Source organism: Rhinolophus ferrumequinum, chromosome 5 (genome assembly GCF_004115265.2).
Source record: "Rhinolophus ferrumequinum isolate MPI-CBG mRhiFer1 chromosome 5, mRhiFer1_v1.p, whole genome shotgun sequence".
Lineage (NCBI taxonomy): Eukaryota > Metazoa > Chordata > Mammalia > Chiroptera > Rhinolophidae > Rhinolophus > Rhinolophus ferrumequinum.
The window spans coordinates 26,704,028-26,719,294 of NC_046288.1; the positions used below are offsets into that span (position 1 = coordinate 26,704,028).

The following is a 15,267-nucleotide window of genomic DNA, read 5'->3' on the forward strand; positions in this document are numbered from 1 at the left end:
ACTCTCCTTTCTTTAGGGGCAGGTACAAAGAGAGAGACGGGTAGGCTGCTGCGTGGCAACAGGCACATCTAAGAATTTAAGGGGCTTTGCCCCCAGGAAAATGTGCCAACATACATTATTTAAAATGCAATTCCAGAAGTTCGGTGGATGCCGAACTCATTAAAAGTACATAATCTTCACAGAAACGATAATGTGGGAACATTTACTTAAACCACAGCACTAGAATTTTGGATTAACCAGAAAGATTTATTTGATAATACGAGCTATTAAATGTCACAATGAAATACCAAAGGCAACACAGTTCTTATAAATGAGGGGAAATCTCATTTTTCTAGAACTGTTTGAAAATAGAGAGTTTGGACAACATCTCAGTTTCTTCAATCTCTGATATGCTAAAAATCAAAAACTATGTGCGTAATATGTCTTCTTATTAGCCTGGACCTACAAATGTAGTCATCATCATAGTATCAAAATAACATTTCTCTCATTAGTCCTCTAATTGCCAATAATTCATATAGAAAAAGCTCAGGGCTATCTCAGTTGTGCTCTCAAATATAGTCCTCTATGCTAGTAATCTCCAATTTTTTAAAAAAACACACTCCTTTCAAGAAAACATTTTTGAGCACAGATCTCTAATATAAAAGTATTAACTTATTTATAAATTATACACGTGTACTTCTGTACTAATACTCCAAGCAAATTATTAGATATGTGCAAAAAAAAAAAGGAATTAAGAAAGATGAAATAAATGCAATATAATTAGATATTCTAAAAGTTTCTTTCCCTGTAAAATTATCTTGCATATCTCTGAGGTTTATGTGCTCCACTTTGGAGACCACCATACAACAAACAGCTTCCCTTAGCAAAGGTGCTTTATTTGCTTAAAAAAAAAAAAAAGGGAGCTTTTTTGGGGACAGGGGAAGGAGAGGAACTTAACTGGATTTGGCATCGTAACCCATTTTCACTAGTTACATAAATGAGAAAGAGCATTAGGGAGTTAAGAGATACGAATATTAGTCCAACGATGGAACTTGGGCAATTCCTTTAAAGTTTTTAATCTGTTTCCTCTTTTGTAATATGGATAATTACTCCCTTGCATAATTAGTGGTTGCTGTGATGATCAAATGGACTATATAATAATGGGTCTATTTTCTTTAGGTATTGACATATGGCAGATATCATCATGCTAGGCTCTTAATGTCCTGTCACTCTGATCCTTATAGTAACTCTTCTAGCTAGAAATTATTTTATCCCCTTCACAGATGAGTGAGTTGTGGCTCACAGAGGTTATGCTCAAGGTTTCCCATCCATTAAGGAGCGTACCTTGGATTTTACTGCAAAGCATTTGACATCATGCTACCTTTCAAACTAAAGTTCTAATTTCATTTGATTGTGGGCTTACAAAGGTTGGGGATGTCTAATCACTAGATTTTTTAATCACATTGAGTTCAACAGTAAGCTCAGTAGACTTTCAAAACATTTGTTTAATTGAATAAAAATGAGAGAGTGACCTTAAACTCTAAACTTAAGGTCATCTAGTGATTATGAAGCTAGCAATAAATTCAAAAGTCCCATTTCAGTCCCTTACTTCAGTGATTCAGCACAAATGATTGCTAAAAATAAGAAACTTTGTGCTAAATGTATTTCATTCAACAATGTATTTCATTTAAAATATTTAAATAATTCTATAGACACAAATATACACCTAGATGTTGATTATTGAGAGTGATATTTATAGATGTCTCAGATTATACTGATATTCCTGAGAGCTTATCAGAAACTAAATCAACATTGTGACCCTTCATACCCACTCTAAGTTTCATCTGTTCTTAGGTTTGTGGCTGTAGTTGGAGTTCACAAGGCTTATTGCTATTTGTAATCTTCTTTTTCCTCCAGGCTACCTTTCCTTTCAATTCAGTGCCTTTGTTCTTGTTTCTTCTTCCATTTAATAAATCCCCCTTAATTCTTTCCATGAATCTTTATGTTTGTTTAGCAAAACTCCAATTTTCCCCTGGTTAACTCTATCCAATGCACTTCATTCTGTCTGACTGAACACCTCTGTAAGTTTTCTTAAGAGCACAAATGGATGTCGGCATGTACATGCAGAAGGAATTCAATGAATCTTGACTGGCTATTAGTGATTTGAGTTTTTCTGTCAGATGGTAGGTTAATATTAATGAGGCTAATTAAAAAGATGAGCAGAGTGGTAGACTTTGACTTCAGGATATTCTCTTGCTTTCGTTCCCTCCAAGAATCAAAGTCTCAAGTTTGGACTTGATCTTAGATGCTGCACATCAGTAAAACTACGTAGCCTGTGATTAAGTTCTCTAGCCAATATACCCATGTTATGATCTCCTCCTCACCACCATCCTAGTTCCAAAATACAGTGCAGCCTTAACTTGCCCCTGCACTGAGAAGCTTACCACTTAGGCAGGATGTGAAAGCCTTAACAAAAGAGATGATTTTTTTTAAAAAGTGGCCTCAATAAATTTGAATTGTTTTGTTATTTAATCCTAGGTCAAATCTGAGAAAGTTCAAGAGAATTTTTTAATAGAGTGACTAGACAATTTCATGGTTTTTACAAAACATCTGCTTGATCTTAGAGACTGTACTAGCTAACTTCTCAAGCCATATTTCTCAATGCAGTTTTTTTTTTTTAATCTCTTTACTTAAGATAATGTGAAAGGGTGATTTATATAGGAATGACAGTGGGTTTCATGATTCTGGTTTACAAGATATCCTTTTCTTCTCATTCACAATCCCATTGAAAGAGATCTATTTTAGAGATTTTTAGATGCCACACTGTTACACAAACATACAAATCACCATGCGGAAAGAGTATTAGAAGGATAATGAAAAATGCACAGTACCTATTAATAATGTAAGTGAGGAAGCAATGCTTTTTTCTTTTTTCTTTTCAGTGGCCAACATTTGTGGAACACTTGCTATATTCCAGGTCCTATGTGCTTTACATACATTATTTCATTCAATTGATCCACAACTCTTTGAGGCAATAAGAGGAGGCTGGTTTCCCTACTTTTATTCTTGGTCCCTTAACAGTGAACTCTCACAAAGGAAACACAGTAATTATTATTATTATTATTGATCAATTAGTTTACCTTTATTATTAATAAAATCTATCAATATGTGGTTTGGATTTAAGGCTAAAACTGTGATAATACTTTACCCCAGATTTAGGTAGGCTTGATCTGCCTTGAGTCACTGACTTAGTTTAAGAGCTATAACCCTGCTCCTCTTGGAGGATCATTGCCACATGGCAGGGAACAAAGCAGAACAGCTACTCTCTCCTGGTAGACTGAGTTGGGAGAAGACAGGAAGGGGCTAAGTTGAACATACAGCCCTCCAAACTTACCTATCAGATACTCAGTCCTACTTTCTGGCAGCATTGTAGAGAATACATTGGAGGCCGTCAGGAAGCATCAGCGAGACCAGGTAAAAGACAGTTGCAATGTTAGTAATACTTTGCATTCTTTATGAAAAGAAGAAAAGACTTCTGATGGGGCTAAAGTTAAGGTTTGTTTTCTTGCCTTATCAAACTGCTAGACTCTAAGATGTGTCAGGTACATATTGGGCATCTGGATTTCAGACAAGAGGCAGAATCACTTTGCTCAATTTTATAACTGCTTCTTTGGGGACCATCTATTGGCTATTCCTTCAATCCTACGCCCTTTTGAATTGTTCTTTTCTATGGTAATTCATTCTTGGTCAGGAAGTATCAGCAGGTTCATTGCAATACATTATTGCAGGCTCTCAATGGGGAAGGTAGGACAGAATGGAAAGACCATGGGGCTTGGACAAAGAAAACTTGCCCCAAGTTCCAACTCTGCCCCTGAGGTATTAATCTTCCTGGAGAAGGAGACCGTATGGAGGGAGACTCCAGTTGTCTCTTGAGTGTTTGCCAACACCAACAGCCAATTCTCTTATTTACTGGACACCAACTGGTTGTTGAACAATTCTGAAACTAAATACCTATGAAATTTAGTACAGGCCCCACAGCTTAATTAAGGGCTCAGTCCCACAAGACTGCCCCCCACTCTACCACTTCAGTAACCAGCTGCAAGTTCCTGGCCTCTCGTACTTCTAACCAACTGCCTATAAATCAGGCTTTCCCATGAAAGATCCAACAATTTACTAGAATGGCTCACAAAACTCAGGAAGACTCTTTACTTACATGTACTGGTAAGGAATACAAATGAACATCCAGATGAAGAGGTACATTGGGCAAAGCCTGCAAGGGACCCACAGGAGTATAAACACACGTGCTTCTGTTCCTGTGAAGATGGGGTGCACCGCCCTCTCAGCATGCAGATGTGTTCACTAATTAGGAAACTCATCAAATGTCATTCATTGTTCAAGAGTTTTTATAAAGCTTAATCTCCAGACCCATCCCCCTCCCATTCTTCCTGGAGGTTGGTGGGTGGCACTGTTCCAACCCTCTAATCATTTGTTCTTTTGGGGCCCAGATCCATCCTGAAACTCTCCATGGCTCCCATTTTAAGTCTCCTCATTAATATAAACTCAGGTATGATGTAAAGGGGCTGATTATGAGTAACAAAAACGTTCTTATCACTCAGGCTTTAGGATCTCTATACCAGAATCTGGGGGACAAAGACAAAATATATTTCTTACTATACCATTTCCATTCATTCTGCATTCCCAGCTAAGACCCCAGCCTTGTGAGTGAAGCCACCCTAGACCATTCAGCCACAGCCAAATATACCCAGAGCCAAAGAATCATCATGCAGTCACAGAATGATAAAAAATGGAAAATATTTACCGTTTTAGTCCACTAAGTTTTAGGGTGGCTTGTTACACAGCAAAAGGTAACTAATACGACACCTTAACAGCCATGAAGACAAAGGGAGAAAGTAGTTCTAATAAAAATATGAGAAAGATAGATGTTATAAATCAAAATGAATTTAATCTTGAGCTTCCTGGGAGCCAAGGCAAATAAAAGCAATGGATTATAGAATTCCCATTGTTTGAGAAAATAAGTATATAAATTATGAAGAGGTGACAAATATTTTGCTGGTCAAAAAGGAATAAATGATATGTCAGTATTAAGGAGACACAAAATACCATAATATATAAAAGTGTCTTCACATTTATAAGCAAAAGAAAACATTTTCTTTATGTGACTTTCTTACATTAATCCTCAATCGTTAAGTCCAGATAAACCAATATGGTAAAAAAAAAATCAGCTTATTAAACCCTAAAGGAAGGAATGGTCAACACATCCATGAAACTGACTGGAATATTTTTAAACATACTTTTGGAAAGAGCTGGATATGAAGGTAAGTCTTTAGATGTGAAAGGATTTTATGCTTTAAGCTCCCTTGCCATTCTCTTGTAATACAGACAATCTTCATAGAATGTAAGTTTCCCCTTATTTAAATAAACTTTCACTTGAGTGAATGAGAGTCTAAGTTACTTAAATTTTTTAAACTTACAAAATTGCATTTCTATAGAACCCATAGTAATGTGAATGTATCAATAATGAAATGTCCATCACTTGAATAAAATTTGGACTCCAAAGCTCAGCTTTGATGGTGTTAAATTATTTGCATCATTATCCATTGCTAACATTTCCTTGATCTATATAAATATATACTATTTATGAAACCCAAAGCATGAGTCATGTATTATGTTATGTGCTTTATGTGTTAATTTATTCAATCCTTTCAACTGTCCTGCAAGGTAGATATTAAATGCTTGTCCTGTGTCCTATCTTGGCCCCTTAAATGGCCCCTCTTACAGGAGCACGCTACTACTGAAAATGCATAAAATGTTAAGTGTCTTCAATCAATGAGGAAAGTTGTGGAAAATGATCTATTTAAACACAAATCAAATTATGTCCTTACCTCAAACCTTATAGTAAAATAAATTTGGGAAATATTTATTCAAAAATTAAGTGTAAAATTAAGCCATAAAAATTAGGTGAATTTTCTCAAGACAAAGAAGACTCTCATATCACACAACAATTCAGAAAGTTATAAAGGAAAAAAAAAATCAATAAAAAAATAGCTGACTATACACTGATGTTTATGATTTCTTTCCCACAGGAGTACAAACACTATTGGACAGAGTTGAGAGGAACTACACTTTTCTTTTATAACGACAAGAAAAGTACAATAGTAAGTAGTTAAACATCTTTAGCTGATTACATTTTTTTCCCAATATACATCCATCATACAGTTTGTTATTCATTTGAGATTTCTGCCTTCCAAGAGTAAAGGTATTCTAATAAAACCAATTCAAATAAGAACATTTGTATCTGTGAGGGCTATCAATTATAAAACCCATAAGCAAAATTTTCTGGGCAATTCAGAAGAAGATATTAACTCATATTTTTAACTTTGGACTCTTTTTTCCTGATCCTGATAACAAAACTTGGTTTAAAAATGAAAATTTTAGCTATACATATGGATACAAATTATGTAATACAAAGTGACAGCCTTATTCTGTCACTTTTTATCTTGCTGTGGCATGCAGTTATAATCTGAAAGGAACTTAGATGATCCCCAAGCCTCATAACATACCATATGTCACAATTTAATCTTTCTGGAAAGACAAAAATATACCCCACCAAACAGGACTTCTAAGCGTTCAAGCATGAGAATAACAATAAAGAGATTCTGAGATTTACTTATTCATATTAATTTCAAATAATTAATTTGTATTTCATTTTTTCCACAAATAAAATGTAGTATTTTAGTAGCAAATGCTTGCCTACCTTGGAATGCAATGCTTCTAAGACATTTTATGATCCAGTAAATTGTTTACATAATAACATTTTGGCCCATGGGTGTAGTAGCCCACACTCTTTAGAAAATCATTGTTACATGTCCAGATCTAATGAAGAACAAAACAAAACAAAAAACAGGAAAGAACCTGAAAACTATATTCTACCTGCAGACATGTTAGCGTCATTAGGTAAACTGACCAGAAGTCATTTAAAAGAAAACACAAACAAAATGGTCATCTTTCTCCTGAGTTGTGGACAGACAAGATTTCAAATATCATAATAAATTTTAACAAAAGTAATTTCTCTTTGTGCCCTCCAACTTCCCACTGATGCCAATAAAAATTTGAAGACGTGGTCTAAACCTTGTGTAATACTCGTAAATGAGAGTTCATAGTTATCGCTCACTAACTACATGGCAAGAGGCAGCACAGCTTAGTGACTGTGGTGTGTCAGCTTGGGATCTTGGGCTACTAACCTGGTCTCTCTGTGTCTCAGAGTCTCAGACAAGGAAGTGGTAGGAGAGATGACATCTCAAATTGGGCAATTTAAAGACAGTTTTATAAAGATGCAATCAATACGCAAAGCAGTGGACAGGATGTGGGAAAACCACAAAGGGTAGTACAGAACTGTGAGGCTAGTAACAGTGCCTCACGGCCATGCCGAGGAGTAACGGAAAGAGTGAAAGAATAGCGGGGGGAGTTGTGTGAAGATGACCACCTTGCAAGGAGTATGGTCTGATTGAGGAAGCAATCGCAGAGGGTAATGAACACCTGACTTAGCTCTCCTCACTCTCTGGTCTGCCAGCGGTCAGCAGGCCAACCCAGCAGGAAGTCAGAGGGTAGTGGTACCCATAATGTTGTCTATATAGGTCCAGATCCTGGCGCAGTGTTGGGTGTTGATGGAATAAAAGTGAAGCTAGAGGAGCAAATGAAAGATTTCCAACACGTTCAGTTTCAAATCGCTGAAATTAGGATGAAAACAGTAGCTCATCTCAGAAGGTTATCAAAAGGATTAAATGAGATAGTAAATGTAAGGCACATAGTAAGCACGCATGCATTTTATGTGCATTATCTCATTTAATTCCCAAAACAACTCTGCAGCGTGGGTACTACTTTAATCCCCAGTTTTGGATGAGAATAGTTAAGTTTAAAGATTAAGAAATTGTGCAAGATCAGACAGCTCACAAGAGAGGTACAGTCCAGGTCCTGATCCTTACCCAGCATTCTTAACCACTATGCCACGAAGAGGCTGTCAAAACGAAATGCTGCAGAGTTGCCCATCTACCAGCTTTGTTAAAAGGGGATTCAGAAGACTTTTGGGGAAATTTTTTGGGTGATAGTCTCAGAAGAAAGTACAGGGCTAGAACAGGTGAGAACTGTAGACATTTAGCCCATAGTAAGGAAGACTTTAAAACTGCCTTTAAATACAGAGGGTGCCAAAAAAATGTATACACATTTTAAGAAAGAAAAAACCTATATTAAAATTGTAATAATATATACTGATAACAAAAGATGAATACAAGTCACGTGTATACATTTTTTGCGCATTTCCCCCCACTCCCCTAACCCCCCACCCTGCTCCAGTATTTGAAAAGATTTCAGGAAGTCATGTGAAAGAGTCACTGAATTTGTTTAATGTTATTGCAGAGAAAAGGGACGAGGACCAATGGATAGAAAATGCCTGGAGCTTAATATAAGGAAAAACTTGCTAGCAGGCAAAACTGCATAGGAGACGTGAGTTCCATGTTGTTTTAGATGTTCAAAAACAAGCTGGATGACTACATGGAGCGTTAGCCCGGAGGAGACTCAGGCATCAGATGGCAGTTAGATTGGACAGATGACCTTTAAGGCTCTTTCAACATTACAATTAGAAACAAAGATATGACTTCCTTTTTTCTCATCAATTGTGTAGTTTACAGGCACTCTATCTAACTGGGCCATTTCTTCCTCTATTGCTTTCTCCTTTGTCTCAGCAAAATTCGCTGAACGTGATCTAGACAATACATCAGAAAAAGATTCTTGTGTAATTTTAAATACTGTCCTCCTTTCCTTAGACCTCTCCTTCTATGTTTAATTGCTCTTGGTTCACTGAAAATAAATAAGTCAACCCAAAGTTACCCTCAACCTCATCAATATGGGAATAGCTCTGGAAAAAATTTTATTTATTATTTTTATGCCCTACTGAGTCAGAAAAATAAGGAGACTTACAAGAATATAATAAAATTAGTTATATTGAGCATAACAGAGGGGAAAATAAAAGGAGATATAAAGAAGTAAAAAATAAGGTTAATTTAGCAAAAAATTATACTGTAAAAGCAAGCCTGGAGAGCATATACAGGAGAGCAAGCCTGACTAGTTGCACACAGGTCAGTCTATATAGACTAATTGCTCAAAAGAAATATTTTTATCTTAAAGGGATAAGATAGGTATTTCTTAATAGGATCCTCATAACCAGTGGTATGTGGTAAAATGTTCAATAACAGCTTTATGTATGAATATACGTATATAAATTCACTATAAATATTATTTACATAAAGAATGTGTAGCACACAGTTAAAAAATAAAATATACAATACTCTTTACTGTAATTTCCATATAAGCAATTGACTCTCATAGAATGCTTTTACTGATTTTTCTGAACACATATCTATAGCCAACTGTGATCACAATTCAATCATGATATGGCAAATGGAGTTGTTTTCAATCTGTTTCCCTTATAAATTTATTGTCACTAAATATGATATTTGGCATTAATGTTGGCTAATATTTTGTTGTATTAACAAATAAGAGGAAAGTAAAACAACAATTATGTATGTCAGAACTTCACCTATTTGTTAATGACATGAGCAACTTCTTCGCTGAATGAGATAACAGTTTTTGAATTATAGAAGACTATTTTGTCAATTTTTCATTCTGTTCAAAATGAAAAAGCTCCAGACACAACAAATTTTAAAGTTTCATCTGCATTACTAACATTTTTCTTTCACTTTCTTAAGTCTAGACCAGAAGCCAGCAAACTATGGCCCTTAACCCAAATCTAGCTTGTGGCCCAATTGTGTATAGTCTCTGAACTAAGACTATTTTTACACTTCTAAAGTGTAAAAAAATTGCTGGCCTCTGGGACAAATAACAAAACAACAAACCAAGCCCTAATTTGTAAGGTTTGCTTATTTCCAAAGTGTAAATACTCCCTCCATGACTGATTTCAACCTATCAGTGTGACCTCACTGAACATGGAGGTGGGAAGAAGGTACAGGAGGAGCATGCCATTGTACAGTATTGAAGATGAAATGAAGATGTAAATAACCTTACGAGCACAGAGAATACTACACAGTCTACATAATTAGAAAATATTTTGAATTTCACCTTTGTTTTTAATATAATTTATTTACTTATATGCTTATATAATTTAACTTTTAATGGCTGTGTTTAAAAACTGGGTAGCAATATTCCTGAAAATTTAACAAATTGGCTTTTGCAAACCTGTACGAGCCAGCTCCAGCACACCACCACATAATCCATTTCCAAATGCCCTCTGGGTTCGGAGGGTGACACATTGAAAAACCAGGATATCATGCAAAGTACACAGCAGTTGAAATTAAGATATTACTTACTTTCCTTCCTACTAAAAGTAATGTGTGCTACCCATGAAATAATTTAATGAGATTTCCTTTTGTCTTTGCAGTATGTTGACAAGTTAGACATAATAGACCTCACATGCCTTACTGAGAAGAATTCAACTGAAAAGAATTGTTCAAAATTCACCCTTGTTTTGCCAAAAGAAGAAGTGCAACTGAAGGTGAGTGAGGAGAAGTAATTTGTCTGAAACAAGTTGTGATTATAAATAGCATTTATGTCTTCACAGCCCAGTGGCTGAGGTAAAGAGGAATTATAGAAGGCGTGACAAGTCTTATATTTTGTCAATATGTCTTGCCTTTTGCCAAGAACTACAGTTTTCTGAAGAGGGATTTGAAATGGCATGTTCACTTGTTTAGTATACAAGCACAGGAAACGTCCATCCTCTGACAAAGTCAGAGATCACACCTGGTGTTTTTTAAAAGCTGTCCTTGAATTGGTATTCAAGAACTTGGTGTGGATCAAGTTCCTAGATGATTCTGAGACATGTCTAACGTGAAAACAGGTTTGAAACCACTGAATTAAACAAACCCATATTTCACAAATTGAGAGACATTCTGCAAGGCAATTCGCCTATACTCAAAAAATACTCGTGTAAGAAAGCCAAAGAAAGACTGTTCCAACTACAGAGACTATAGAGTCATAACTAAGTGCAAAGTGTGATCTGGATTGGATTCTGAATCAGAAAAGGAAAAAGCAAACCAAGCAACCAACCAACACAAAATCCCTGAAGCTCCAAAGAACATTATTGAGACAATTACAAATATTTGAACAAGAATTGTGTATTAGATATACACAATTTGAGAAATATTTTATTAATCTAGTTAAACACCACACGGGCAGAGATCTGTTTGTTAAACTCACCAACTGTACACCCAGCATTCAGAGTGAGCCAATTAAAGTCAACCAACAACTATAGTAATAACAAAGAGAACAACTTGCAATTGAATAAGAGGTAGTTGGACTTGACCTTGAAAACACTGGTCATTAAGCCTTAGAGTCCTAGTAATCATTTGTACTTTGGAATCCAGGCCCCACCCCATAAACCTGAGGCCCAGAATCTACATTTTAAGCAAACCCCCAGATGATTCTGATGTGGTGGTTAAGGGCACAGGATTGAAGTCAGATGCCTAGGTTTATTACTGGCTGATTTATTCATTAGCTATGTGATCGTAAGCAAGTTCCTTAACCTCTCTGTGCCTTGGTTTCTTCACCTGGGAGTAAGTTTGGTCAGATGTAATCCTCTTATTGAGGCCTACCTGGACTACTTTATTAAAATCGCAGCCATTTTTCCCTCCCCTAACGGCATTCTCAATCCCTTTAACCTTGCTCCACATTTTGTTTTCCCATTTATTTCCTTCTGACACTATAAAATTTACTATTATATTTATTATTTATTATTCCTTGCTAGACCCTAAACTCCATGAGAACAAGGATTTTTGTTTTGTTCTCCAATGTAGACCAGTACCTAAATTGTGCCTAATTCTAAAAGGCACTCAATAAATATGTTAATACATCTGTAAAATAAAAATAAAAAATAGCCATGAAGATTAAATCAGTTAATACACACAAAGTTCTTAGAACAGTAGCTGTCACTTATAAGCACTTAATATATGTTGGCCGTATTAGTAGTTTTTAGAGCTAAGAATTGAAAGTTTCTAAGGTTTAAACTACATTGATTCTACCCGGTTGCCTGAAACTTGAATGAAGCCACTCAATGTTAAATACCAATGCGGGGAGTAACCCTGAATTGACATACTGCAGAAATAAATGTGCTAACATTTAAATTTTTTTGAATTAAGTAAATTTATACAAGTGTACTTGTTCAGTAAGCAAACAGATTAAAACTATATATTTATGTCTTCTGACAAAGGAAAGCAGTATTGAAATATTTCATAAAAAATACACATTCCTTTTTAATACACAAAAAGAAAAATTATTTCTTCCTTTCAACTGATTCTAAGTGGTTTAAACAACTATAATTGACTTTTTAAACCAATGTTAGTCAAGAGAAGAATGTGCATTTTTGTCAGTCTTGCTGGGTTTTTATGGCTCACACATTTTGAGTCTTATGAAACAATCATATGAAATTCTGAGGCTATTTGAAGTTAATAAAAGCATTAATGTTCATAGTCATTCATGTATTTTCTTTTTTGTCTTTATCTGTTTTGTCTTCATCTTTAGACAGAGAACACAGAAAGTGGAGAAGAATGGAGAGGCTTTATTCTTACAGTAACAGAGGTAGGAAGGATGTTATTTTTGATTGCTTCATTCATTCAAGAAATATTTAGTGAACAGTTACTATGAACCATGTAGAGTAAAAGGGGTTGAAGACATAGCAATTGAAAAAGAGATAAAAACCCTCATACTTACTTATGAAATTTAAATTTTTATCAGGTGGCTGGAAAAGGAGAAATAAAATAAATAAACAAACAAGGTAACTTAAAATTGTGGTAATTGCTATGAATAAAATAGAGAGGGCACTGTGCTAGCTAGCAAATAACACGAGTATGCTAGGTGGTGAGGGATATATACTTTTTGATCTTATCCTTTTCACACAGTGGTCCTTTGTGCATTCTGATGTTTGTAGCTTACATATCATCCTCTAAAATACTTTTCAAATGCATTCTTATTCATTTAATACACATTTATAAAATGCTAACTGAGATGGGTTTCCTGAGTAACATAGGCAATATAACAGGGAGGGAGCACCAAAATAAAACTCACTTTTAAATGTTTGTTTAGTGAGTCTTATGACAAAAGGATGCTTATCTGTTCAGCTCTGTGGCATCTTATCTGAGATCAAGAGTAAAATCTACTGCTTATGGTTAACTGTTGCAGCAAGATAACTATCATTATTTAAGTGCAGCCACTGTAACAACTGTCTTAGAAACATGAGGTACTTTGATAACCAGCTACCCAAAGAGCACCATGCTCTCTAACACTTTTAGAGGGTAAGACAACTACCTGCATTTATTAGGGTCAGTTACATACAGACTCTGTCCAAAGCCCGTTCCTAAGTAAAGGCTTTGCAGTCACAGGAAATAAGCACTGCTGCACGTTACTGAGATGATGGATGCTGGTTCAGCTACCACATGGGTAAGTCATAGGAGGCTTAGAAAGTGGGCCAATAAAAATGTGAAAGACATACTGACTGTGGGGAGAGAGAAACTCTTTGGGTTCTGCGTTCTCTTCCTCTGTTGTGGTAATGCAACCTGTCTGTCAGGGTAGTTCTTCCACTGTGGTACTAGTATTTCACTGTATCTGAAATACAGTGAAGGAGGGTCAAGGAGAACAGTAACACCACTGGAAAAACCGTGGAGTGCATCTTCCTAGTACACGAATTATACCTGATGTCTTGATCCCCAAATTTTGTTTTCAGTTTTTCCTTGAGGAAAGTATAAAAAGCATTATTTTTAAATTAAAATGTACATACATATATTACAGAATATAAAATAAAATGTATGTGAATTTCCAATAGGAGACAAGTTGCCTTAAATTTTATGCTCCGTAAAGGTTGTTTTTGCACAACGATCCCAGATCATTCTGTGTGTACATTGCAACATGCCATTGTTAGGAGAAATTTAGTAGACGTTTGAGAAACACTATAGTTGAGAGAGCTGAGACGTTGCTTTTGAATTAAGGAAAATGGAATTTGAGTCTTGGTTTCACAACTTACTAGCTGTATGACCCTGAAATAGTTATTTAATCATTCTGAACCTATTTTTGTTTTGTTTTTCCCTCATTTGTAAAATAGGGCTATTACCTATCTTCCTATCTTGCAGCATTGCTGTGAGCATTTGCAATAACACAATGCTTGGGATATAGTATACAATTAATAAGGAGTAGCTATTTCATTAGTTTTTCCTCATTCTATTACCTTTTTCTGGATTGGTATATAAGAAAATTCCCTTATTGATTATTAGTTAGCTTAGTTATCTAGAAGAATAGTCTCTAAACCTTTTTAATTGTATGCATTTATTAGTAAATTTTTATTTCAAATTTCGTATGTTTGTACACATATACATGTAAGTGCATGGTGGAAAGTTCATGAACTTAATTGTCTGACCTCGTATGTATTCTAAAATATAAACAATAATATGAATTAATTAGATAATAGGTAAATAAAAGATGAGGTTCTAGTGTTTTTTTTCCTACACTTTAATGGACTTTCTTATATATCCCCTGGAAAGTATACACTCCACTCTGGAGATCAAGGTATTAATCAGACACAGGAACCTGAATATACAGGCTAGATAGTGTCACATAAAAAAAAAAAACTACCATTCAGATTACACCTTCTAAGAGCACATAGCTGGTCATAATGAGGTCTCAATCAGGGATATCAATATAGATAAGAAGGTACTCAATCAAATACATCTCTAGACAACGTTAAAAAAACAGTAAAACAGTAGTAAGTAGAGCGGTATGATAATCTAATGTGTGAATGAAACTTTGAAATATACACACAAACACACCAAAATATAGACCTCTAATTGCTGATTCTCAGTCGTCTAATGAAGAGCGCCATCTCAACCCCATGTTGCCAGATGGTTGGCGGAGCTAATTCTAGGTTACTTGTGGGAGAACTGCGTACCTTGCAGGTGCTCTGGGACTTCCCTGGCAGGGAGAACTAGTAAATTCAGAATGAAAAAATGAGAGGTCTGTTGTTACTTGAATTAGCCTGTAGTGCAGGGTGGGTGTACTTTGCTTTGGGGTCACACCAAAAGAAACATTTCTCAGAGGAAGACCGGGCACCCTGTGCAGGTTCTCGTTGGTTTAGAGGCGTTCTAGGACATCTACCCTACGCCAGATCCTCTATTCGTGATTCTACCATCCATCTCTGTCAGGTAAACTGAAACTCCT

General features: G+C 35.6%; 1 protein-coding gene across 2 annotated transcripts in view; it reads left to right on the forward strand.

The window, feature by feature from the left end:
* STAP1 (signal transducing adaptor family member 1) overlaps nt 1–15,267 on the forward strand; it is a 32,496-nt gene that overhangs the window by 2,914 nt on the left and 14,315 nt on the right. For both annotated transcript variants that reach the window (XM_033105368.1, XM_033105369.1), the window contains exons 2-4: nt 6,084–6,155; nt 10,451–10,564; nt 12,586–12,642. In XM_033105368.1, the coding sequence (XP_032961259.1) occupies nt 6,084–6,155; nt 10,451–10,564; nt 12,586–12,642 (243 nt within the window). The remainder of the gene's footprint in view (nt 1–6,083; nt 6,156–10,450; nt 10,565–12,585; nt 12,643–15,267) is intronic.